Source organism: Bacillus rossius, chromosome 3 (genome assembly GCF_032445375.1).
Source record: "Bacillus rossius redtenbacheri isolate Brsri chromosome 3, Brsri_v3, whole genome shotgun sequence".
Lineage (NCBI taxonomy): Eukaryota > Metazoa > Arthropoda > Insecta > Phasmatodea > Bacillidae > Bacillus > Bacillus rossius.
The window spans coordinates 18,391,117-18,418,770 of NC_086332.1; the positions used below are offsets into that span (position 1 = coordinate 18,391,117).

General features: G+C 38.3%; 1 protein-coding gene across 3 annotated transcripts in view; it reads right to left on the bottom strand.

The window, feature by feature from the left end:
• Positions 1-27,654, bottom strand: part of LOC134530300 (fatty acyl-CoA reductase wat-like) — a 59,435-nt gene that overhangs the window by 20,457 nt on the left and 11,324 nt on the right. Inside the window, exons 3-8 of one of the 3 annotated variants that reach the window (XM_063365020.1) lie at positions 27,183-27,328; positions 26,943-27,052; positions 19,888-20,077; positions 17,576-17,818; positions 16,147-16,404; positions 8,416-8,610 (exon numbers count right to left, since the gene is read on the bottom strand). In XM_063365020.1, the coding sequence (XP_063221090.1) occupies positions 8,502-8,610; positions 16,147-16,404; positions 17,576-17,818; positions 19,888-20,077; positions 26,943-27,052; positions 27,183-27,328 (1,056 nt within the window). In that variant the 3' untranslated portion in view covers positions 8,416-8,501. Of the gene's footprint in view, positions 1-74; positions 324-907; positions 1,164-8,415; positions 8,611-16,146; positions 16,405-17,575; positions 17,819-19,887; positions 20,078-26,942; positions 27,053-27,182; positions 27,329-27,654 lie in introns of those variants that run through there. The other 2 variants (XM_063365021.1, XM_063365019.1) reach the window with 2 other exon arrangements.

The window sequence follows — 27,654 nt, forward strand, 5'->3', positions numbered from 1 at the left end:
TGTTAATATCTCTGGTGAGTACTGAAAGACTATCTCTTAAGATTTTTCTTCTGTGCAAAGCGCCAAGTACTGACCTTCAGACGAACACAGTCCCGGCAGAGCCGGATGATATCTTCTGTTCCCTTCACGTTGATGGCGATCGCCACCTTCAAGGTCTCGTCGAACCTGACGGTGGCGGCCAGATGCAGCACGATGTTGACGTGTTGAGTGAGGTGATGGTAGTCAGTGTCGCTCAGCCCCAGGCGAGGCTGCGAGCAGTCTCCAGACACGAACACGAGCCTGCTCTGCCAGTCTGGCTGCTCGCTCTTCATGCGCTCGAACACCTGCGAGCAACTACAACTTGCGGAACCTTTACGTTGCTGGCGAGAGCCGTTACATTCATTTACATACAGTGTTATAATATTAGTTACATCGTGGCTATTTTCTACTGAGCATGTTTTATGCACTACTCCTTGCCTTCTAGGTCGAGAGCACGTCATTATAATCAGTGGTTTTCCCATCGTTTGGGGAGTCTCGTTGCAGCCAATTTCTAAGGTGGTCCACACAGTCATATAGTCGATTGGCAGTTGACAACCTGCCTTTGTAGATGGCAGCAACAAGGCACGTAGAAATGTTTGATAATCCATTGATTTACATGGGTGTGACCTCAATACAGAGGCATTTAAAACCAAGTATTTATATCACCCGTATTTTCACCAAAGAGTATTTTCATGCAGAGATTCCATGATAACAGCTGGCTTTGGCTATAAAACCTTTTGAGCAACGACTCAACGCTGACTTAAGAAAGCAAGTAGTGAATTGTGTACGTTGTTGATTATTGCAACGTCACCTTGCAGGCATGGAACTGTGCAGTAAATCGACAACCAAGTGATGAATTGACGCACTTGCTGTACGTAGGGATCCTCACCTCGTTGTCCATAAGCGCCTCCCTCCTGTCCTCCGCCGACACGCCTTTCTTCGGTCGTATCAGCACGTACACGGTCCTGGCGGCGGGACAGCATCGCAGGATCTTCTCTATGACGAGCTTGCCCAGGAATCCTGTCCCGCCCGTCACCAGCACCCCGCAGTCCCGGTAGAAGTCCTGCACCGGCGAGTTGTCGCCTGGAGACGTCAAGTTGTACCCGAGAGACGTCGTGCTCTCGCCCATATACATCATGCTGTCGTGTATAGACATTATGCTCTACTGATATTTCTCCTTGAAACCCTAGAAAATTTATTTTGCTACTTGAATATGTATTCTTCTCACTCATTAACACACAATCATAGCTTCTACTCACGCGTTGTCTTGTTTTTTGTCCTTGATATTTAACAAAGAAATATCAAATAGTCTAGGGAATGTACCGTGATTTAACAATAAATTATACAAAACGATGTACGGTATTTATTTCAAACTTTTAACCAGCTGATCCAAAACAATTCTATTGACATAGTTTAATCCTAGTCTTATTTAGCTATGAAAGATTCTACTTTAATGAAACTTTTATGTCGATCCAGTAGTAATGTATATTACATTAGGCATCGTAGTTATTTACATTACTAATATGATAGATAGGTACATGATAACGTACGTTTGATTTAATACATCGCGTATATTAGGAATTATTTTCGAGGGTATTGTGGTGGGAATATCGAAATGATATAATGGTCATTATATATGTAAATTTAATGAAATATATTTCCTCAAATCACTTGATATGATGGTCATAAATTGGGAAATTGTGTTTGTGTTATGTCCGATAAAGAGGTTATAAAAAATACACTTACATAATAAACGCTTGATATTATTTCAGTAGATCCTTGCCTTCAAAAATACAACAATAAAGAAAATTTTGAACCTTAAATGAAATATGTTTTGATTCCGTTTTCTATAGTTATATTATTAATTCCATTACACATCAATACTAATATTATAAATGCGAAAGTAAGTCTGTCTGTATGTCGGTTTGTTTGTTTCCTTTTCCCGGCTGAACGGCTGAACGGATCGTAATGAAATTTGGCAATGAGATAGATTATATCCTGGCGATGGACATAGGCTATCTTTTGTCTAAAAAATAATCTTTAAATGGGTTAAAAAAATGTATCTAAATTTTATGTAATGTGTGTCATAGATATACAAACTGTTAGTGTCATTACTCTATGTCTGCCGAGCAATAGCTTTCAAGCCATTACGTTACGTTTTGCTATTGTAAGGAATTGAGTAGAGAGTAAGAAAAATTAAAGCTCTGCATCGTAGTACCTCAATACACCAGTAGATGGAATTGCTAGTTTTTTTATTAATCGTTACTCTTTTGCCTAAAAAAATAATCTTTAAATGGGTTAAAAAAATACATCTTATTTTTATGTAATGTGTGTCATAGATATACAAACTGTTAGTGTCATTCCTCTATGTCTGCCGAGCAATAGCTTTCAAGTCATTACGTTACGTTTTGCTATTGTAAGGAATTGAGTAGAGAGTAAGAAAATTTAAAGCTCTGCATCTTAGTACCTCAATACACCAGTAGATGTCACTGTTAGTTTTTTTATTAAACGTTCCATAGTTTGCACATCCTAAATAATATTATAAAAGCGAGTGTTTGTTTGCTAGGCCATTAAATTTTGCATAGTGATAATTTATGGGCTGGAGAGTGGCATTGGCTCATAATTATGTACGGTTCCAGTGGAATTTTTTATATTTATTTAAAATTCCGTAACATTCTATTGTTACATTTTGTTTGGTTGATCGCAAGGTAAATTTATTTATATATTTTTTTTATTTAATTTCTTCTATATATATTTTCTCTCTACCTAGGGCACCCATAATTCTTTTAAATTTCACGTGTATGTTTTCATGTCATTCGAGTAGTACAATTTTTTTTTGTCAAATTGGTCATTATTTATACTTTCTGTTTCATTTTGGAAACATATGTTTGTTTTTTAGGTATTAGGACAAATAAAAAAAAATTTGTTACACTTACATTCTTAGGTTTTTATTATGTGGATAGTTTAAAGTTTAATATTATTTAGGTACATAAATTCTTACACTTATAAATTTCTTCGAAATTTATTCATAGATTGGTAGGGCCTACTTATTTTTTCTATTTGTCAATATTGTTATTTTTTACAGTACCTACTTATTTGCAAGGAGTTTGGTTTAGTGTTTATAATTTATCTGTTGAGTGTCAAGCGTCTCTTAGGGCTGCCAAGACCGAAGACTAGAAATATTGGTCAATTATGTAACATATTGTTGGAAAATTTGAATTTTACTTTTGCAGTTAGGTTGATTTTTTTTTATTAATTAGAGTAGTTACGTGTAATTGCTCTCTTCTTTTATTTCATATTAAACATTATGTTTGTTTGAGTGTGAGATAATTTTATTTATGTATGTTTTAATTTAATTTAATTTCTTATATATATATATAAACATATATATATATGTATATATATTCTTACCTACCTACGTATACTAAATTTCAGATGGATGCTAACATTGTCATTCGAGAAGTAAATTTTTTTTGTCAAATTGGTTGTTATTTATACTTTTTGTTTCATTTTGGACTATGTTTTTTTTTCTTAATTCAAATATTTGTGGTGTGTACAGGGACTGAAATCTCTATTAATTTCTATACTCCTTTGGATAAGCGGAATATGGCCACCACAGTTTTACATATAAACAAATCCTACAAATGTTTTAAACTTTATGACTTAAATAAAAAATAGTTTCACAAACACCCTTAGATTTTTTTGTCCACATCGACTCGCGATGCCTCCGGTGCTTGTCGTCGCGTAACTCGCTCACGTTCCCAGCGAGTTAAACGGTCTTCTGTAAACCTTACGCCTCTGTCCTCATTTGCCAACTGACCAAAGTCTTTTCCAAAACTATATAAGCCTAACGTGTTCCGTCAATTCACACGTTTCTCCTACTGCCGATGACAGCGCTCACCCCTCTCGCGCGGCGTTCCTAGGAACTGCCAACCTCACTACCACCGGACTCAGCCAAGCTGCTTACACTATTCGCCGCAATGACTTGTAACATTCCATTAAATAACGTGCATATGTATTAAATAAATCTCTCTGTATATAAATTAAATAAGGCTGAATATAACAAATGCTACGTCTAATATTATTACTGTTCCCAATTTTAAAGTATGAGATTTTCCTTAATATATGCTCATAATTTATGTTATGAGTTAGTTACTTTCTGTATAACCTAGCTTTGCTGTCAAAATTCAATATTATTTGCAATAATTCCTTTTGGGCATAACCTTTTTCTTAGAGATTGGTAGTGTAGGCTCGGACGAGACTTGCTTGATATTTCTGAAGGATGTGATACGTGTGGCCAGGATAAACAGCTGCGCGCGGGACGCACGAAGCGGTCTCCGGTATGGACGTGCTGGGTGGAATAAGTGGTTGTTTCCAGCTGGCATCTGTCCGATCCGTGGCCTTGAGCGGGGTTGTTCTCTTTAGGCCAGCTGGGCTGTGCCAACACCGTCGGCTGTGCACGATAGGGCAGGTGTGGGTGTAGCGCGCACTTCAGCTGTGGTTCACGCCAGGGTTTCTGGACTGTGGTTGGTTGGTGAACCTCAGATCACAGTACGGGCAGTAGTGAGTGTTCGGTGAATATTCCTTTCCAGGAGTCTCAGGCAAGTTGGCACTTCCTTGAGACCTAGTGTTTAGAGAGAGCAAGGTCGCGTTGGATGATGATGGTATGTAGTTGGCGGGATGTTGTGGTTGATGTTGATGCCCCGGGAGACGGCGATGTATCGGAAGGCAGGAGAACCCTCAAAAATTCTTCGCATCATGCAGATAAACACTCAGGTTTTATTTTACTTTGGTTAAACATCGAAAGATGTAGTTTGTTTTAAATAAGATGTAAGGTAGTAAGTGACCACCGTGGTTTTTTTCTCTCTCTCTGCCATCGTATAGTTAATAAGTAATATCGTAAGGAGATGGTAGTAATTGTAATAATTACCGTTAATATTATTTGGAAATTGCTGAACGTAATTATTTTATTATCTTTGAAAGATTTGTGCAATGGGAGTGCTTGAATTTATGTAATCTTTTGGACATACGCCATTGCTAAGCACATGTATGTCTGTAGAAGAAAACTACAAAAAAAACACAAATGACAAAAACACGAATGTTCTTAGCAATGGCGTATGTCCAAAAGCTTTCATCAAGTAATTATTTTAGTTTATTTGTCTGCCCCAACATTGGGGTAGGTCGTTTGGCTTCGGGATAGGGCAGATACCTTTCTTGTTGTTCTATTTTATTTTTATCTTTTGAAGAGAAGTCTAAAGAAAGTAACGGGCTGAAATTATAGTTTTGTTGTGATTTTCTTATTGTCGAGCCATTCTTACGAAAGTTATAAGTTTGTAAAAGTTGATTTAAATACAGGATATAAACAGGGCTTGTTCTGCAAAATTCAATTTCCAGTTCTGTTATTTATTTAGTTTATAGATGTTCTGATCTCTGAATATGTATTGCAATTGCTTTCTCCCTTTTTGTTTTCTCTGATGGCCCAAAATTAGGTTTTTTTGATAGTGAAATGGTCCTAAATGCCAAAATATTTCTGAATGTTTTTATTTAATTATATTTTTACGAGTTACGAGGGTTAGGTACGACTTCACTGATGCCTTTGCGAGATCGTTCTCGTCAGAAATCAGCGTGCTGGAGGTCATGTAACGAGTTGTGTCTCGTCCTATACATTTGGAAAAGGTTGTGTTAATTTCTTCCAAATATTTTATTTGAAGCCTATTTAATACATGATAATGTGCTATCCAATCATTTATCATTTGCTCATTTTTTGTTGTTTTGCTATAGAAATTCTCTCCGTTGTATTTTTCTTATGACAACTAGTGCTAAGCCCAATATAAAGTCAATTTGTTTATTTTCTTCAGAGATACGCGGGGAAGGAAAGTAGTACGCCCCTCGGATGAAGATGATTTTTTTTCAACTATGATGTTGTAGTTAAAAGTTGTATGTGAAATAAGAGTTAAAATAAAAGAGCGCATGTAACTCATTACACGTAATAGAAGTGAAACTTCTTTGGCAATTCAAAACTCGACTTGTATGTCGTAATGGGTAAAACGCCAGAGTGATAGAGAGAGAGAGAGAGAGAGAGAGAGAGAGAGAGAGAGAAATTGTTTCTAAAAATAACACAGCGCGTGGTTTTTTGGCTTTCATTTATTTATCACGTATTTAAGAAAAATTTTTTGTTTTAATTAGAAATTTGATTGATATAAAAAACAATTATTTTCCCAAGCACGGGATTTGTTTAAGCTATTTTTTTTAACTCGCATGTTCTTTGTTGGACAACATATTTACATGCTCGTGGTATAATAATTAAAATACGATTTGTGATTTATTTAATCACATTATAATTCGTGACAAATAATAACCATGTCAAAATGAAGTATGAAATGCACTATGTATACCAGCAAAAGACTTTTGTTACACAGAAAAAGCAATACTCATATAACACTGTTAACAATAATGATTTACACAAGTAATTAAAGTAATACCTACTTGAAATAACACCATTTTCTTGCGAATATGGACCGTGGTGCGATGCATAACAATAAGCTCAAACTCAAACCACGTTGTGTTGCCATCTGCCCAAATACACCCTCAACTAGAGCCAGCAGGTCGGGTGACGTCAGGCGCAGGCGGGTCTCTACCGCCGCGACCCGCCTATCCCTGCAGCATGGCGGGGTTCAACCTGAGCCGCACGCCACCACGTGCAGCCCGCTCAAGGAACCGCGGTCTGAAAAGTTATCTGCACCGTGAGGCAGTCCCGCTGGCCTAGCCGCGGCTCCGGCGCTAGGGGAAGGGAATACTTAGAGCAGCCCTATTCTTTTTTGCAAGTGGCTGCCTGGGCAGCTGGGCTGGGCTGACGAGTGAAGTCGCCCGCCCCTGGGGGCGCATGCGCCCCTGGCTAATAATAACCCAGGAGTACCCAACTATAACAATGCGGGCCGCAAGGCCCAAGCATCCAACCCCTGCATGGTGGATTTTTCTGCCCCGCCCAACTCTTCTTACCTGGACCTTTTCCCCCCCTGTCCAGTAGTTTTCTTGCTTGCTTTAATGCGTGTTTTTTTTATCCCTGCATGACCCGGCCCAGGGGTTTCCTTGTGCCTATGCAGGTTTTACCTGGGTCACTTTAGTTAGCTTTTAGGCTAGACTATCAATGGGGCGTCAGCCATGGTGCCAATCGCAGCCATTGCTGGCCAATAAACCCCGATTAGCACACTATGCACCCGATTAGCACACTATGCACGCGTCCTTGATCTGCATGGTTAATAACCCGCATGGTAGAGTGTATAGGCTTCGGCCTGAGACACACTAAGGTCCTCCCCTAACCTGGACCCTCCCCTTCCACACTTAGATTAACTTAGACTAGGAAAAAAAATCCTGCGTCCATTAAAATTTTTTTGTTGTTTAACCACACCAATAACATTTAACAGGTAAGTGACTAATCATGCACGATTGAGTTAAAATCCCTTGAGCTGTGCCTTCTGCGACATCTGAGACCAGACTGCACTTAACAGTAACTTGGCGTTCTTGTTACCGGAAGTAATACTCAAGTTATTACAACCAAATCCTTCGATTGGTGGTTGTTCATCTGGATTCTACACCTTCTTCACATTTATGGGGGAGGGAAAAGGTATGCAGGAACTACTAAAATGAATACCAGGTTTCGTAATGTAGCATATTTACTTGGACAAAATATAACAATATAATGCGATTTGAAAACAATCACCTTATAACTATAATATATAGAAAAATATTACATGTAGAACAAATTTACATGGAAAAATATAACGAGAAATAAATGTTACTCATTGAAGAAAATGTTTATTTTCACATGCATATTTAAAAAAAGAAGAGGTTTGCCACATATGTCTTAAAATGATAATTATTTACATACAAATTAAATGACAGATCATAAATTACAGTTATTTTGACAAAGATACATTCCTTACTAGCCATCGTGTGTTCGCGTGGTAGTTGTTATATCCTTTTCACTTTCTGCGCACAGTCCTTTTTTTCCTCTGCATACACAACAACTTCGGGTACAGAATTTGCATACCATTGTTAAAAATAGATACGAGTCATTCGTATGCAACAATTTGGCAAGAGTCAGTTATGCAATAAATAAATGTAAATTATATAAATTGTGTGTATTAAAGATGATTATGCGAATGCTTACGTACAGTAATGTTAAGAAACTACAAAATTAATTCTTAATCCAAGCAAAAATATCTTCTAAAGGAAAATTTTTAAATAATGTTTGCTAGTTTATGATAGCACTTCCAATATTATAAACAAGATCTTGCGTATATTATAATCTGATTATAAACTTTGTTTAATTTTTTGCAAAGGTTTATTAAGAGCTAAATTTATTTAATAATTATGTATCATAATAATTGTTTTTTAAATTCATATCGTATAATATTTTAACAAAAGTTAAATAACACATAACCTCTGTATATAATGTTTATATCAGCATTAAAGATTCCCTCTTAAAAATACTGCAGTAAGTCAATCGTCGAGATTTTAATGAGGCGCCATCCAGTCCACAACACCACGCCGTAAAATATAACTTTCAGCACTCTATGGGCTATTGTAAACCTGAAAAGAGATACAAAATTGTGGTTAAATCTGGTACCTTGTAATGACTTTATCTAACCTAGAAAAACTTATACTTATATTGTCTTAGTAGTTATGTCTGTGTCAGACCACATTCACATATACTCAAGCATACCATATGTATATGAGGAATGTAACATGATAATTATGTTACCCAGTATAGACCATGTGTATCTGAAGGAAAAACAAATAAAAGCCAATATTTCCATATTTAAGAGCTTAAAATTTTTAAAATTTTTATCCAAGATGGGCGAATGGTATGATTAGAAGTAGTAGGAACTATTGATGGACTGAGTTTATATTTGAAATTTGGATCTCGACAATATAGTTTGTCTGAATGAGTGGTGCTTGTTAAACGTTTTCACACAAGCTGCGTGAAAAGTAGAATTCTTCACCGAAAAAAATTTACTGCGTAAGAAATATTAGCTGGAAATCATGCCTGATCCAATAGATATTAGAGCCTGAGTAATTTTATTGCATCATGAATTTATAACTTCTATCCATAACACTAAAAGTAGTATCTTATTTTTGAAAAAAAATATTTTTGTGGCACTGATCGACATGTTACTTTACGGAATTAATGAATGAACGAACGAATTAATAGGCTTGACGTCTATTTGGCGTAGAGTTCCGAGAAAACGATGAGGACTGATGAGATGTGGATTGAAGCAGTCACGTGGACAAGGTTAAACGGAATCACCCCGAGGAAACCCCACCGGCTCACGGCAAAGTCCGTCATGTTCCATCTTCGAAAATGCCAGTATTGTACCTCGCCCTGGTGGGATGCAAGTTATATGATCACGTGACCACCTTAACTCTGCGGCGAATCTTGTGTTTGTTCCACCTGGAAGCCAGCTTGCCACTCCACACAGCGACGGAGTTGCGGTTGACAGTTGCCACCTGCGCGATATGTCGCAATGAACTTTCCGCCCACAGGGTACGATGTGATTTCCAGGGTAGTAACCATTGGTATTGCGTGGCAGAGGGAGGATGCAGTGTGAGTTTATTAGTTTTATATAATTTTATTCCCAAGAGTGAATTAAATGACTAAGTAAGTACATATACTTAAATTGATTCCAAGAATATTGAATTTTTTTCAACTTCGTTATGTCAAAATTTCATCAATTCCAATGTCAAATGACGAAGCCATCGGCGTCATCGGTTTTAGTTGTCAGGCTTGATATAGATATATCAAATATATGTAATTATATGATGGTGCTGTAATGACTGCATTTGACGCTAGGAGCTTAGACCATAATTGTACTGCTCTCATTCATGCACTGACGTGCTTACATGACTGTTTAATTATTTTTTTTTAGGAAATTAATTTGTAAAATAACTTCATGGCTTTTATTTAAGGAAATTAACTTGTAGAAAGGCCGCTCACTTAGTATTATGGCTATTGTGTTTGTTTATTTGGCGAAGGGGCCCGAGTTCGATTCCCGGAAGCGGAGGGGATTTTTATAACCTTCTCCTTGGGTGTTTTTAATGTCGCATCCCCCTTCACCCGCTGAAGGCAACGGTAAACCATTGCGGAATCAACCTGCCTTGACATGCATAGGGACGTCACGGCTGTCGTGTCTCGTTACTGGTTGCTCGCGACACCCAGTACCGGGAAAACGACTAATCATTATCAATAATAGTAGTATGTAAATTTAGTCCGGCAGCTGGAGCCAGAGCATGTTGTCGGTGGCTGTGTCCACCATATTGGATTGTGACGTCACGGCGGCCATTTTGGATGACATTGACCTTTGAACTTTACATTTGACCTTGGCCTCGGTGATCATCATATGTTTCTCCATCTTGAGTCCCGCCTCCCGCCATCCTTAATTCCGCCACCTAAAATTTTTCCATTTTGAAATAGAGTGCTCCAAGCACTTTTCGTTACGGTATAACACACCCAAATATTTTAATTTGCCGTCTCAGCCGCCATCTTGTTTTCGTCTGCTGGAAGCCACCATATTGGATAATGGCACAACCACCATATTGTATTTTTATTCTGCTAGAGACAGCCATATTGAATTATGTAATGTCCGCCACTTTTGTTTCTCTTGTTTGTACTTAGAGTGCGCTAACATAGCTCTGTCTCATTCACATAAGCTCTTGTTCTACTACCTACCAGTGTTTTGATGACCCTTATCGGTGTACTAAATTAATTTTTTATACACAATACAATGGAAGCGAGAATATTTGAGCCATCACAACACGGACCTCTGGGTTGGAAAACGTACGCCTTCGACCACTCGGCTATCGAGACGTTTACCAGACTGAAAATTAAATAAGGTATGTAAAGACAAACATATTTGGACTTGTAGTTATATTAATTTAAAGAAATAATAGCAACACCGGGTGGATGTTGAGTCGTAATCTTAATTTTAGTACTTGCTACTAGGAGCGCTAGTGTCACGCAGTGCAAAACTTGTCTGCTAGAGTATGCTGCCGTCATATTTGTTTTTAGTCTTGCTATCAGGAGAGTAGGGAGAGCAAGCCGTTACTGGGACCGATGTAAACATAGAAATGTAAACACTGGCCCCAGTACCAGCCTGGGGGCCGCCATCTTGTCACGTGGGGGGCCGCCATTGTTGTTGACATTGGTTACCAGGGCGCGCCAGTGTCGCAGCCACTGGGGACCGCCATTGTTGTTGACATTGGTTACCAGGGCGCGCCGGTAGGCCGCCATCTTAGTTCAGCCTTGGTTGGGGTGCGTTCCGATGAGTTTTTATTTTATGTATGCTTATTTGCTATTTTTTTATTACCTCGGTACCTTATGTCGATTGTGCCGCATCTACGTTTTATTTTTAACTAATGTATTTACAATATTATAAATTTTAACTATGCTTATTACTTCAAGCATATTTTACGTTACGTTTCTCGCTCTCCTCTGTGACATTAAAGGTGTCGGTGTGTATATGTGGCACTCCATTTAGTCTTAGCCAGTATGGCGGGGGTTTTTAAGCATGGCTGCAATGATTTAGGCATAGCTAGTATGGTTGGGGTTTCTTTTAGGCATACTTGTGGGGGTGGGTGTTTTAAGCATACTAGGAGTGGGGGTGGCACCTATAGTTTATTTTTTTTTATTACCTCGGTTACATACGTAATTTGTTTCTGACGATATTGCCGCAGCTACATTTTTTTTTTCATTACTGAACGCTACGTGTTAACTGCAGGGGTCCCTTAATACATTCCTGGTCGCACGGGCGGGGCTCTCAGCACGGCGTTTTTAATGCTTAACACATTGGCCGAGAGCCGATTACTACACATTGTTTGTATACTATTTATTTTTTACTTGACGTACAATAATAGTAACTATGCTTATTACTTAACTTTCTTTACATACTTTTAAGTTTTACCTATGCTTATAACACTAAAACATATTCGTGAGCGGGCCGCTCCCGCTTTGTAATATATTTTATAAGTTTACTTATCGTTAAATGCTGTCGGTTGTCTACACGGCGTACATAGGTGTTACTATTTTTTAGTATATCTTTTCGTCTGCGTTTTTATTTGTTACATATCGCCGGGGTGGGCGGGATGCGTTCCGGTGAGTTTTTATTTTATGTATGCTTATTTGCTATTTTTTTTATTACCTCGGTAACTTATGTCAATCGTGCCGCAGCTAATTACTTAACGCTACGTGTTAACTGCAGGGGTCCTAACTATGCTATCCTAATATTATATAATTTAATTATGCTTATTACTTAAAGCATTTTTTTAAAAACATTATTATGCTTATAATATGATGTGTGGGGTTATAATTGCGCAGTGTAAGAGTGACGCTCCAGCGGACAACATCTCGCTCTCTCTGCGCGGGATTTTTGAGGTTATGTTTCTTTAGTCATAGCTGGTATGGCGGGGCTTTTACGCATACTGGTGGTGGGAGTGGGGTAGACATAGTTAGTATGGTGCCTTTTTTGAGGTTATGTTGCTCCGGGTATTTAGTCATACCTAGTATGGTGGTGTTTGTTTTAAGCTTACTGGTGGTGGGGGTGGGGTAGACATAGCTGGTATGGCCCCTTTTTGAGGTTATGTTTCTCTCAGGTATTTAGTCATAGCTAGTATGGTGGTGTTTGTTTTAAACATATGCTGGGTGGTGGGGTTGCGGTACTTGCTTTTCGATATTTAAACATGGCGGGTTATTTTCCAACTTTAAATATGGCTGTTGGAAATTTAGATTTCGCGGTTTAGGCATAGCTATTATGGCAGGGGTTTCTTTTAGGCATACTTGGGGTGTGTGTGTTTTAAGCTTACATCATGGCGGCATAGGCATAGCTAGTATGGCGGGGGTTTTAAGCATACAACATTGCGCCTTTATTATGCTTATAATATGATGTGGGGATTATAATTGCGCAGTTTACGAGTGACGCTCCAGCGGACAACATCTCGCTCTCTCTGCGCGGGATTTTTGAGGTTATGTTTGTTTTAGTCATAGCTAATATGGCGGTGTTTTTTAAGCATACTGAAACATGGCGGGTTGTTTTCGAACGTTAACTGTTTAGGCATAGCTAGTATGGCGGTAATTTAATAAACATGACGGTATTTTTTTTTTAAATTTACATATAGCGGTATTTTATTTCTTTTCGAAATTTAAATATGGCGATTAAGCATACTCGTAGTGGGGGGTTGTAGACGTTTATTTTCGAATGCATCATGGCGGGTTAAGCATATTTAGATATGACGGTTGTGGAGTGGTGGGGGGTTTATAGACATATTTTTTAAGACATGGCGGTTAAGCATAATGGTGGGGGGTTTGCTTTAAGCATACATCCTAGCGGTTTAAGCATACAACATGGCGGCGGTTGTGGAGTGGCGGGGCTTTTGAAAATATTTTTTGTCATTTAAACATGGCGGTTTAAGCATACATTATGGCAGGTATTTTAAGCATAGCGGTTTAGGCATAGCTAGTATGGCGGGGATTTCTTTTAGGCATACTTGGGTGGAGGTGGGTGTGGGTTTATATACATATTTATTTTTCGTAATTTAGACTTAGCGGTATTTTATTTATTTTCGAATAAAACATGGCGGGTTAAGCATATTTTTTTAAACAATATGGTGGTTGTGGAGTGGTGGGGGTGGGGGGCGGTTTTATAGACATATATATATTTTTTTCGTGATTTAAGCATTGTTTTTTTCGGAATTTTAAAGACATAGCTTCTTTTAAGCATAGCTTCTTTAAGGCATATATTCGTTATTTTATTCCCCATACTTCATATGGTTCCGTGGTCTAGTGGTCAAGGCGCACGCCTCGTGACCACGACGTTGGTGCGTCCCCGGGATCGAATCCACCCAGCGCTCAGGTTTTTTTGTATACAATTCCCGCCTTCGGAGCGACGGTGGCGCGCTCCGGTAACTAAAGGCTGAACTAAGATGGCGGCCTACCGGCGCGCCCTGGTAACCAATGTCAACAACAATGGCGGTCCCCAGTGGCTGCGACACTGGCGCGCCCTGGTAACCAATGTCAACAACAATGGCGGCCCCCCACGTGACAAGATGGCGGCCCCCAGGCTGGTACTGGGGCCAGTGTTTACATTTCTATGTTTACATCGGTCCCAGTAACGGCTTGCTCTCCCTACTCAGGAGCACTAGTGTGACATAGTGCACACATCGTCCGCTAAGGTGCGCTGCGTCCTTATTAGTTTATTCCCCGCAGTGGTAGTATTTACTACCATGACATCCACCATTTTGACTGCCATCTGAGCCGACATTTTGGAAATTTGTAAATATTAACATATGAATTCGTAAAACTAAAAACTCCTCGTATGTTCTAGGGCTTCTCCCCTCTGTTCTCATTGTTGATTAGACTTGACATTTTACATTCTAACACTTATTACAATGAACTTAACCGAATTGATGCCTGGGTGGCCGGTGCCCAACCCAGTCAGTCTGAAACTTTACCTCTTGAATTACGAACTCTTTTTCTTTCCTGTGTCCCTATTGACCTGTTTGCCTTTGGAGGAATCTCCCTATGAGTGAGTCCCGAGCTTGCTAAAAATTTGTGCTTAGAAACCATCGGCCATTTCTACTTTCCAGAAGGTTTCGACCCCGCCGACCCCAAATTTCGCAATTAGGGTACAAACTAGTTGAGCAGACTCCCGAGGAACAGTGCTCCATGTTTCGCCACAGAGCGACCCAGTATCGCCAGCACGAGGCAGCGCCGGTGGTCAGCTCACGCCACACATTGGTATGTGCGCCGCCAGCCCAACCCCCCACCAGTGCCCGACACGTGCTCCTGTTTCCGAGTTGAGCCGCTCTGCAACTGTGGCAACCCACGCACAGCCTGCACCGAGAAAGACGGAAATGTTAAGATGGCTATGGTGAAAAATTCTGGAACACGACAATATTTCAAACAGTTGTGTCATACTTGATGTAAGTTTTTGGACATACGCCATTGCTAAGAGCGTATTGCAATGGCGTATGTCCAAAAACTTACATCAAGTCATGCACTCCCATTGCACAAATCTTTCAAAGATAATAGTTATGTCATACGTCATGCCGTGTGGTCAAAAGCCTATGTTTTCCAACCCAGAGGTTTGAACTTTCATGGTTCGAATCGCCTCGCTTCCACTGTATTTTGTATGAAAAAATTAAAATTACTGATACCTTTAAGGGTCATAATAACTCTGGTAGGTAATGGAAAATTGACCTTATGTGCATGAATCATAGCAATTGGTACACTCTAGTAACAAACAGAAGAAACAAAAATAGTAGCAAATACATCATTCAATATGGCGGCCTCAAGTACTTAGAACTAAAGTTCAAGATGGTGGCTGTGCTCTTATCCAATATGGCGGCCTCCAGCAGACGAAAATCAGTTGGCAGCTGTGACGTCAGATTCAAATATGGCATATATAAGTGCAACATTAGTGGGGAACTGAATTCAAGATGGCAGAATTCAAGATGACGGATATTAATACGGTGGAATTCAAGATGGTGGAATTCAAGCTGGTTGCCGAGGTCAAGATCAAGGGTCAAGTTTAATGTCATTCCAGATGGCTGCCGTGACATCACAATCCCATATGGCTGCTGTAATGTCACAATCCAAGATGGCGAAAACCGCCACTTACACTACACTCTGGCTCCAACCACCGTAAAACATTTATGTACTACATAAACTACATGAATTTTAATAAGTAAAACATATCTTATATAGCTTCAAGGGATCTGGATTTCAGAGATAAGATATTAGTAGCTCCTCTTCCATGGGGCCTCAATTAAACAGTTCCAAGAGAAAAGGATAATTTTATTATATTTATTTATTATTTCAAACAGAGCATAAACAATATCTTGGTAAACCAACATTACAAAAAAAAAACAAATTGAAACCGTTTTTGTCTTCCAGTTCTCTACTGAAATACAAATTCTAGTACGAGGTACGAGTTTTTTCCTGTTACTAGCAAGTTTTAAAGAGTGAAAATATATTTACATTATTCTTAAGACCTTATCATATTCCTGTATTAACTTTTTAATAATTTCAGTCAAAAGACACATCGTATCTTCGCGACCAAAAGTAAATTTACTCACATTCGTAAACGAAACTTTGTCTCCTGTAGATTATCGAGTGGTTCATGTAGCAAGTATTTCCTTACTCCTAGAGTGCAGTCATGTCTAAACTGCATCCAGTCTATCACACTCGTGTTAAAATAAAATATCTCTTTGTCTCTTTCTTCAAGTTTGGCATAAAGTTCTATTGTATTCCCATTCATGAATTTCCAAGTTTTCGTGGCAAAATAACCCGTAAAAACAGAATATTTCTGTATTTTTCTGTATAGTCTCGTTACCCTGCAAAAATGCGACATATTAATTTATTTACGTAATATAAGTTTATATGTGAAACAATATTCGAAAAAACCTAATCAACTACTTAAAATTCAGGACGTGTTTGAACCAAAATAATATTAGCCTATATATCACATACATATCAAACAACAAAAATAAAACAAAATTTCTTTAACCATGTAGGCATTGTGTTCACCAATATAATATAGTCTATAGTTGATCATTTTAAAAAAATAACTTAAGTGTTAGGAAAAATATATGCGTAGTGCTAATATCACACGGTTTTGCATATTTGTGCCAGACATGCCGAAACGCCAGGCACATACTACAGACGTGACATCAACCCAGTAAGCCAAGTAGCTGTTAGTCACATTATCGACTTTATGAGAATTAACAGAATATTTTAAAGTTCTGGTTTAAAGGAAGTGAATATGTTGTAGTACTTTTCTACTAGTAGCCTATACACGTATGTTAAAATTTTAAGGAAAAATTTCCTTTTCTCTAGGCCTACAGCAGATACGTAGATTAAGAAATGCATATTTTTCCAGTACATTCCGGAAACTTCTTAAAATTCTAAAAACTTCTGAACATTCTGGAAACACCATTTGAAAAAGCACACTATATTATCTCGTATATTCCATAATAATGGATCGAAAATTTAAGGGATAATGCTGATCCAGAATATTAGTCACAAATAAGAGCCTAACTTTCATCTCGGGGAGAAATAAAACAAAAAATAGTCACAACACTATATATATATATATATATATATATATATATATATATATATATACTAACACACATACACACAAACATACACAAGCCTGAATTCCCTGGACAGAACTGGCCAAAAGTACCAACCTAACTATGTTATCACATGACACTATAGATTCGTTTGACTCTGACTTTAAAGCATTATGTGCTGCAAAACTATCATTAAATTTCTTAGTCACACCTTACGAGGAGCTCTTAGAGTATGAGATATCTCTTTTTATTAACGTGTGTGCTTTAACATATTTTATACGATATTAAATTATCTACTCTTCACGGTGCTGGCTAGTAAATGGCGAAAAGTTGTCTGGGAAACACTTAAATCACACACTTCCACTTCTCTGTAAATTATTAGAGCAAAAACTCGTTTCAGTTAGTGTAAAGTAACTGTAAACAAACTTACATGGGTGGCATCCCCTTCAAACGAAGTCCACAGTCCACTACACATCCTGGTATAAAATGCAGGAAAAAAGTTAGAAGCATATACAGCCTATAGTTTTTGATGTGGAAACAGAATGGGTACCAGATACACGTTTTTAACGGAAAACGGTGTAACATATACATCAAAAAGTCTTCAAAACGTCTTACTGTAAGCGAGTTGTTCTCTGGTGTTGTAATGTTGTAGACTGGAATAGTATCATTTTCACTGTAACAAGAAAAACAAGTTAATTAAGTAAAAGGTTTTATAAAATAAAATAAAAATCATTAACATCTATTCTGTAGCATGAGTTAGCTCAAAAAGCTTTACCCAGAAATTTTTAAATTTGCAGCTGGCAAAGTAATTACGAAATGAAACATATACGTTACCCTATCATTTCCGAATATCAAATGTAGAGTTAAATGACTATTTTAGATAATGTTTGCAGTTAGTTAAAGTTTACTTATATGAAATAATGATGATATTTATGCGTGCATTTATTTATAATAATTACTTTCTTGAGGTAATTGATAAATAATATTTATAATTTGCTCCAATGTTGTAGGACACAGATGCAAATGTTTTGAGAGCAATATTATGCAAGTCGGGTAAGGAATTACAGCACAAATTCTTTCGCACATTCATGAAAGTAAATGAGGTGGAGCCTAAAACTAAATAAGTTGTATAGGAATGTATGTCCGGGCGCACGGCGCCGGCGCGTGGATTGGGATTCTTCGACCACCATCTTGGATTTTGACGTCATGGTGGCCATTTTGGTGTCACAATTCCTCCAAATTGACTCAAAATGACTCAGAATTCCCAAAAAATTTCCCAATTTCGCGGGAAAACTTTCCGTTTTATTTAGGTTTTTAAACTATCATTTATTCATTGATGAATTTATCCTTGACTTTTATATTTGGAGCCGCAATTACGTGGCTGCTGGTAACCTCGAAAACATCAGTAACCTCGAAAATATCTTGAGCGAACAATACTGCCTGACCTCGGAAAATATATTGTCCAAATACGCCACTTAACTTGATAATTTTAACAAATGGAATAATGCGTAAAATCAGCCTTTGTTCAGCTTGTGACAAATTCGGTATCACTTCTGAAATAGAGCCGGGTTCTAGATTATTCCAATATGATCTATATGGTGCAATATTTTTCGTTGAACTTAAATTAGTTTTGTAACGGTTTCAAACAATCAGACAATTTATTTCTTTAAGTTAACTTTATTAGGCAAATAATATGCTGCTTTAGTGTTTATAGTCCACGTAGAAATCTGATGCGGATAGCATCGTTTAGTGCAAATTTCACATATATTATCACAAAACGTGTTATTTGCCTGTATAGAGCCCGTCATGCTCGCTTTACATGATCTTGTTTCTGCATTATGTTTCCACATTTGCTGCAGCCGAGTTGCTCTGTCTTCTTCTGACTGTGGGGCCCGATACTCAGCTATGTGCTGTCACACTTCCTGCAAGCGAGCTGCTCTATCTTCTTCCATTTGTGAGGCTCTATATATTTTCATATAGAGTCGTCTTTTGTTTATTTCCTCTCCTAATTCATCGCTTGAGAGTTTTGATGTTTTTTCTATTAACTTTGTGTTTTTCCTCAATATCCTCTTTTTTGTGTTGTATCTTCTTTTTTCTTAATCTTTATATTAATTATTTCACATCTCATTATTGTTCCCACGAGTAATAGACAATTAAACGGTCCGATAGAATGTGTGCCTGGTTCCCTGAGGTTGACGCTAGCGACAATACAATTTTTTTAGTCACTATCTTGCCGGTACATTATATTTTGTCACTACATCCCCATGCTGGGAGTGGGTAATTTGCGCACACGCTGCCTTCCTTGGATGTGCTGACCGTTTCTCAGGCTCCCTCTTCGGAAGGAAATCGTTAATCCTGATGATCCTGATAAGGATAATGGAACAAAAATATTAAATTATTGTATTGTCATCGGTCCTTGACAAGTGTGCAAAATTTCGAATTAATCTGACTTTTTAAAGTGGGTAAAAATCGATTCGAGGATTCCATTAAATACAAACATACATACAGGTGAAGCTAATTAAAGCGTGTTAAAAAGGTGATTTCTGAGAAACTAGTAGGAATATATTAAATACAGGAACGTCTCTAGTGTTGCATAATGGTAATGTAATATTATTTTCACTTTGCGGAAAAGCCGTGACTTAAGATATTTACCAACTAATTATTTCAACATGATTTCCAAATTTATGTGAAACTCTTTATGACAGAATGAAAATTGAAACAATGCGAGCACACTCATCTGACCTGTAATCTGCCTGGGAAGCCGCTACTAGTATGCAGTTGGTGACCATGTCAGCTGGGATAATGTCCAGTACGGCCTCCTCAGCGGTGTGACACACATGCATCAGGCCGGTTCCCACGCCGCAACAGATTGCAATTGGGCCGTACATGTTGTCCACCCAACCGCGGACTGGCTCGTAGTATGTGTTTACAACTGTGGACCCATTTTAAAAGATAGTGAGTAGCAAGGTTCTGTGAAATGTAGGCCTGCATACGAGATCATGCGTACCGACGTTTTCACTCACATAATTATTCGTTATCGGGTGAGTTTTCTTCAACAAACTTAAAGCTCTGAATACAAATACTTATTATAAGTTTTTATTTTATATTCGATGCTTGAAGTCGAACTGACATCAAACCATAGCAACCCCATATCTGAACACAGTTCCCACAGTAATCAGCTTTAGACAATTCAATATTGTTGTCATCGATCAATTTTGTTAAAAACTTCCATGTGCTTTGCGAGCAACTTGTCGTTGCCTTGTACACATTATTTAATGCACGTTATATTAAAGTTTCTGCTGTTTAAATACCTTTTAATATTCATTACAAAAAAATTATGTTTTACATAAATTATTTACATGAATAATGGTTTCATTAAACTCTTAACTTATACTTATATAACCACAGTTGTTTTATCATAACTACAACATCGTTTTCTTTGTTTAAACATCTTTAAACATTAATAAATTCCATCAAGATTTCGTATGTTAGTAACGTTCAGACCATGATTATTTCTTAAATAGTACCGGAGTAGTGTGTTTATATGTAACACGTCACTCTGTGTTACACTATTGCTCTGTGTGTGTCACTGATGCTAACATACTGTGTAGTTTGTACCCTTGGTTGTGTATAATAACCGCATATTGGTAACCTGTACAGACTAATTCGTATAATACTCTGCATAGGTTTTACTCATTTTTGTCTGCTTCTTCTTTATAAAATCATGCAAACAATCTTCGACCAAACTAAATGATTATCACTCTAATATCAGTGGTGGTAATAATTTATAGAATACGTAACAATGCAAATTACCATAATTTGTTTAGTACGATATATACAAACATATCTACATACAAACCAATAACATAGTTAACTGTAACATAGCCTACACATGAATTTTACCTCACACATCAATAATAGTAATATCAAATAAAAAATTATTTGGATTACCCTAGAATTTCTGCCACCAATTAGCATTTTTGGCACAATTCTAAATTTGAATTTTTTAAAAAATAATTTTGCCGGTATTTTTTGCTACTAACACTTTTTCCGCCTCCCATTTAATCTTTGTCAGGCTAGTTCCCCAATCCCTTCTCAGCGATGTATCTCATTTTAGCCAAACATCTAATGACCCACCAGGCGCGCTCGTCTTATTCTCGCTTTGGTGCATGTCCGTCGACTGTAATTCTCCTCCGAGCCGTGATCAAGACAGCTTATCTCAGCGTTCTTCTAGGAGCTCTTCTGATGCAAGCAGCCCAGAGGCACACCCTCGAGTCGTTTGGCTCAAGCTAGCGGCAAATCTCGTGCTTAATTTCCCACAGCAGCGCAGTTTCCAACACACACCCACTTTCCAGGATTTCCAGGGAACCAGACCCAGTTGACTGGTCGGTCACCAACCCTGGCTGAATCCAAGGACACCCATCGGTCTGCAAAGGTACCGCATCTGCGCTCATGCGGCAGATTTGAGAGTTATTTCCCCTGGTGTTTTAACTCCCGTTACATACCTGCCTCCTGGCGCCTCATTCAACAAACATTGCCCCTAGCCACCAGAGCGCTGCACTAGTCCCCTCCATAAGCTGAATGCTTTATCAGTCGCCTCGTGCGAGTCGATCTTTTCTTGTTTTGTACAGCCCTCAGTAGGTCGCGCGGACATAGGCCAGTACCACCAACTTCGAGATATCAAAGTCGGTATTTTTCGACCACCCCCTCGAAAATCTTCGGAACCTTTCGGTCCGGAAGCCGAAGTCTCTCCCTTTCTTTTGATTGACTTTGCCTTTCTAATTACTAGTCGCTACCGCCCCGAAAATACTTCACGCCGCGAAAGCAAACTGACAACATCGCATAGTCGGCGAGCTGCACAACAAGGCTTCAGTCCGGTCGTCGTGCAAATATGTAGTCAACTAGTCAAGGGATGTTCTCCCTACAACGCATTTTTAATCATTAATTAATCAGTCTGCATAGTTGGTAGAGGTAGTTAAACTTTGTTAAATTTAATTATGATTTTAAATTCTGGAGATTGAGGCCACTTGTGGCGGCCTCAGTCGTCTTGGATATTATTATTATTATTATTTTGCGTAAAGTTTATTCTAAGATGATTTAATTTTTATAACACTATTTATGTCCTTATATTATTTAATGGTGTATTTTAATATTTATTTATTGTAACTTTTTAATAGTGTAATTGGTTTATTTTACGTTAAGTACTCTTACTCTGTAGTGGGACGTACGAGAAGTAACGAGAACGATCTAGCGGAGTGAGGGGTGGTAGCAGAGGAGGGGGGTGACGTCAGCTGACGTGATGAGTGGGAGGTGGCTGCCATCTATTTGCGTGGAGTGTGTTTTTGACCGCCGGCCGCGGAACTGCTCGTTAATGTAGGAATCGCATCCCAGCCATGGGGAAGTTGTGTTACGTTACATGAACAAGAATTAACGGGAATATGACGGTAATGCCATGGCACGTTTGGCGAAGCGAAAAACGTTGTGGTACACGAGCGCGCGATGGTGTGGGGCTAGTGCACGGGCCACAGAAGCATTGCGCTGCTAGAGGCGCAAATAGTGAGTGGGGTTTACGCCCGACCCCGGGAGTCTCCGGCTTCAGAGGTATGCTTCAGTACCAAGTAAGTGTGAGAACTGGATTTTAGTACTTTATTTTACCGGCTGGTACGATTTACAGAAGATGTGTATTGAAAACAGAGTGCGGCAACGGGATTTAGTGGTTGGATTATATAGACTAAAGAACGTCATAATTTCGGTCCCCCCCCCCCCCCCTCCACCGTAATAGACTTTTTTGGGACTTTGGATTAGAATTAATTATACTGCAAGAGTGTCTGTAAACCAATGTCGTTACACTGTGAATGTAATTATACCAATTTAAATGATACCTAGAATTTACCTTTTAAGTCCCTTTGCTTTTTTACGGTATTTAAGTTTGAGCATCTTTGGTTTTGTAATTCATTATTATACCTATCACGATAGAGTTTCCAGGACTGTCGGTAAATTTAGTATGCTAATATATTTTTTTGCGCACTTGCCAAATGTTAGACCAGTCGATGCGCGTCTGTTAAACTTAATTTCTTAACACTCTCATTATCAGTATGTCAGTGGTGACGCGTACGCGGGACTGGCGTGGTGAGTGCGGACGTGTGCGACTACCCCGGTATAAGGGGAGTTGGCAGCAAGATGTTCGCGTCAACCACGCCAGTTCGCGAGGTTCGCACCCTGCTGTTGCCAGAAGCCACCTCCCTGTCTAGTGAGTTTTTGTCAAACTTTATTCCCCGACCATCATCGTTTTTAGTGGGCATTTTCTGCCTATTTTACTATTTGTCTGTGAACCAGTTCTGATCATGTTCGATTCGGGCTTGTTCGTAGACAGGGTCTAAGGGCCAGATGTGGACTTGACCACACCACCCTCGACTCCTTCCTCCGGGAAGCTGCACGACTAAGGTACCCCGGTACCATGTAACACGTCACCTTCAACCAGCTAACGTCAAATCTCCAGTCCTCCAGATTTTTGTGATGTCTTCAGCGTACCCAGAAGATAACTACGTAAAAAGAGACAGGGGCATCCAAAAATATTTATTGCGGTACCTTGATAAATTTTAAAACTGAGAATTGCTTATGATAACTGATTGTTTTTGATTCCGTTCTAAGTATGCCAAATATAATCTTAATAATAATATTCTAATTCGGGCGGGCTTATACATTAAATGTTGTAATTTTAATACTTTTCTTAATATAATTTAATAAGTTTAATATACCTGTCAACTAATTCATAGAATTTTATAATTTGTCATTATATATACCTACATAAATTAAGTTACCTTTTTAACCTGTTTGTGGAATCAGTATTTTCATTATTGATGTTAAAGTAATTAATGGTTAAATAAATATGGAGGCACTTATATTCAGACGAAATCGCCCTTTTTTATTGATTTACCTTTGAAACTAAAAGATCCACCAGTCTCCCAAAGTCCTTCTAAGGGGACAATTAAAGTACACAAGTGCAAGAGAGGGAGTATGTGTATCAAATCCCCTATCGTGGCAATATGTGTAACAAATTCATAAACATATTGTTACAATTTATAATGTGGGGAGAACTGGATTCGTAAGGGATAGCCCAATTAGTTTCTATTACAGTTTTATTGATTACTAATATTACACTAATAAATAATTGTACTTAAAAAAGTCCTATCTCAAATCACTGAAATCACTGGCACATAAAAATGTTTATCCTCAAGTCACCTAAAGTCTGTCAAATTCCGCAGTTCGCACTCCTCACTGGAGCTACGCTCAACGGTGGTTCGCCCCTTACTTCGCACCTGTCCACACACACAGTCTCGCGCCACTCAGTCCCTGCCCTCTCACGATCCAGTCGAACTCCTCATCGGACCACTCTCAGGGGGATCTCCGACCCTCTTCGCCGACATCGCACTTCCCTTCGCTCGGCGGTATCCACTCGGAACTGCCGCAGAGGCCGGCGTTGCTGCTTAAGAAGAGTGTGGTGCCCTTCTCGAACCGACGAGACCAGCTTTTACATGTCGCAACATCCCGGACCGACCCGATCCTCGAAGCGTCAAGAATAGCGTCGCTCGCTCCAGTGACTTCACGCGGCGGCCCGCGGAATTCCCAAGGCCGCTCAGTGATAGATAACGGCACCAAGGCAGGATGATGCACGGGGTGGAGGGTGGAGGTAGTGACGACCCTTGTAATACGGCCAAGAACGCATGGAATGCCTTACGTCAGTGGAGGCCACCTGATACGCTCATTACACCAGTGGCCTTGCAGGACAGCCAGCCAGCTCCAAAATTGAATGTTTGGTGGTCCTGTTTGCATCCGTAACAATATTCTAGTAAAGGGATGTTATAATTCCCAACTGTTTATACCTACTCCGTAATTACGATGGACAAATTATTACTCAACATTTCTTATCACTATAATTGTTAATAGTTGTACTGCCAAATAAACACAATTCAACTGTTCTCGGGGATAAAGTCGATAAAATAGTGTCTTTAAAATTGCACACGTCTTGTATTCAGGTACGAGAACAAAGGTTCTAAGATTATAAGTAGTATAAAATAGTTCCTTCTGGCCCAGGCTACAGGCTGTGGATTGATGATTGTCATAGGTCCTCCGAGAACAGAGATTATCTTGAGGTAATGGTGCCAGCCATCTTGGACTGTGATATCATGGTGGCCATCTTCGATGAACTTGACCTTGGCCCCGGCAGCCATTCTGGATCCACGATATTGATCCGCCATATTGATCCACCATTTAGTTTTCTATAACTGTCCACCAGTTTGAATTATGATGTCACAAATGAAATTTTCGTTAAGGTCGCCATCTTGGAGGTTAATGTAGCATCCGCCATTTTGGATCTAGCATCACAAACACTTTTTCGAATATGATTTAGTGGCCACCATTCTTTTTTCGTCTGCTAAAGGCTGTCATTTAGTATGCCGCTAATATTTTTGTGTGCTGTAGGCCCCCATTTTGAATTCCATTATCTTGGTTTTGGTGTTTGGATCGTAGATATAAGGTTGATGTTCCTTTAGCTACCAATGCTGTTGTGGAACTTATCGACACTTTTAAAAATTATATTTTCTATTTAAATGCATTGAAAGCACTGAGATTCGAAATATCACAGATCTGAACTTTGGGTTGGAAAATTCGCCTTTAACCCCACGGCCACCGAGACAATTACCTGATTGAGAATTAAATAAAGGATATAAAAGTAACAAGCAAAATTACGGACTTCTAATTTTTATGAATTCTAATTAATAAATGCATCACCTAATCGAGGCAGGACCATGATATTTTATTTATAATACACGCTGCCAAAAGCGCAGGTGTCACATAAAACAAACATCACCTGCTAGAGGGTTCTACCACCATCTTGTTTTCAGTACTTGCTACCATGAGTGCTAGTATCAATCAGTACACACAACATCTGCAAGAGTGTGCTGCATCATATTAATTTTATTTTTACATGCTAGATTGCAGTATTATATAATACTGTGGCACCCACCAATTGAAAATATGATGCCATATTTGAAATAAGTAATATTTAATCTAGAAATTCGGTAAAAATCTACAATTTATAAAAATATCTGCAATGATTAACTTATAGATTCAATAAGTTCCTGTCCTTGCTTCGAAACTTGATAGATGCAAAAATAATAATTTAATGTAAAAATATTAATTTCAATAAAAATGTAGTAAGTCCTAAAATATGCTTAAATTTCTCTACTACCAGCCTTCAGTAATTCGATGATGACATTTGGATGCCATATTGGAAATTCATAATTATTAGTTAGAAAAACGCGAAAAATTCCAAAATGCATCGATTAAATCACTCATTAATATAATGATTGATTCTATCGACATTCACCATTGGTTAGATATTTTATCAATGCAAAAATAATAATAGACAAAAACACTAATATAATCAATCATTTTAGAAATACTAAAAGCAGCTTATGTTTATCACATACCAGCCTCCTATAAGTGTACGAAAAAAATTTCACCGTCGTTCACTCTGCGTTTTTCGGAATAGTAACCGAACGCAAAAAAATTACTGACAAGATAACAGAGTCTTTATGAGTGTGTACATAAAATAATGGGTAAAAATGTTTCTGATGTGCATTAAGACGAGTAAAACCTTTTGCCTTAAATGTGGGATTAAGCTGGAGGCATCGTACACATTACTTCAGAACCAACATTTCACTCAAAAATGTACACGGGTTTTTATTTATGTGAGATTTCTTACGTCTGTGAAAATACCTAAAACTATTACTTACCCATAGATGGTCTGACGACCGAAACAGGTAAATCTTTTGCCTGAGTTAATATCAAATTTTCAGCCATTGCTTTAGAGAATGCGTAAGTGTTTGGCCAACGACATTTCACTCTGCAATCAGAATTGTTTCTGTTATTCAAAAAATACATCATACTTCAAAGTTTTCAATATCATAACGTATATAAGCAGACGTAACTATTGTAAATCTCACATATAATTATTTATCCTGTTGCATCCTTACTTTGGGAACAACATGTGTAATTCCTGTTCAGTGAATGAGTCCATAAGAGCAAATAAGTCATCCAATGACATGGGAGGCTCGTAAAACTCCTCTTTGATCAGCTGATGAATGCAGTTCGAATAAGCAGTTGAGACATACACTGCAGCCTGAAACATTTGCCCAACCAAAATTACTAAACGCTTAAACTATTCCAAGTAAGTACCAAGATGGATTATTTTACTTCATAAAACTCTACTTTCCCAAGACACATTTTTACCTGATGATGTGTGATATAATTAATTTCAAAGATAACAGAATTATAATAACCTTTTTTACTTCAACTTAATACAATATTCTGTCTAAAAAATAAATCTTTACTTTAAGTTTTACTTACCCAGTGTAAAAGAAAGATGACACATACAATAAACATAACTAACAAATTGCCATGGATATTTAATTATAATCATTTAAGCTATATCAGACAACCATTTGT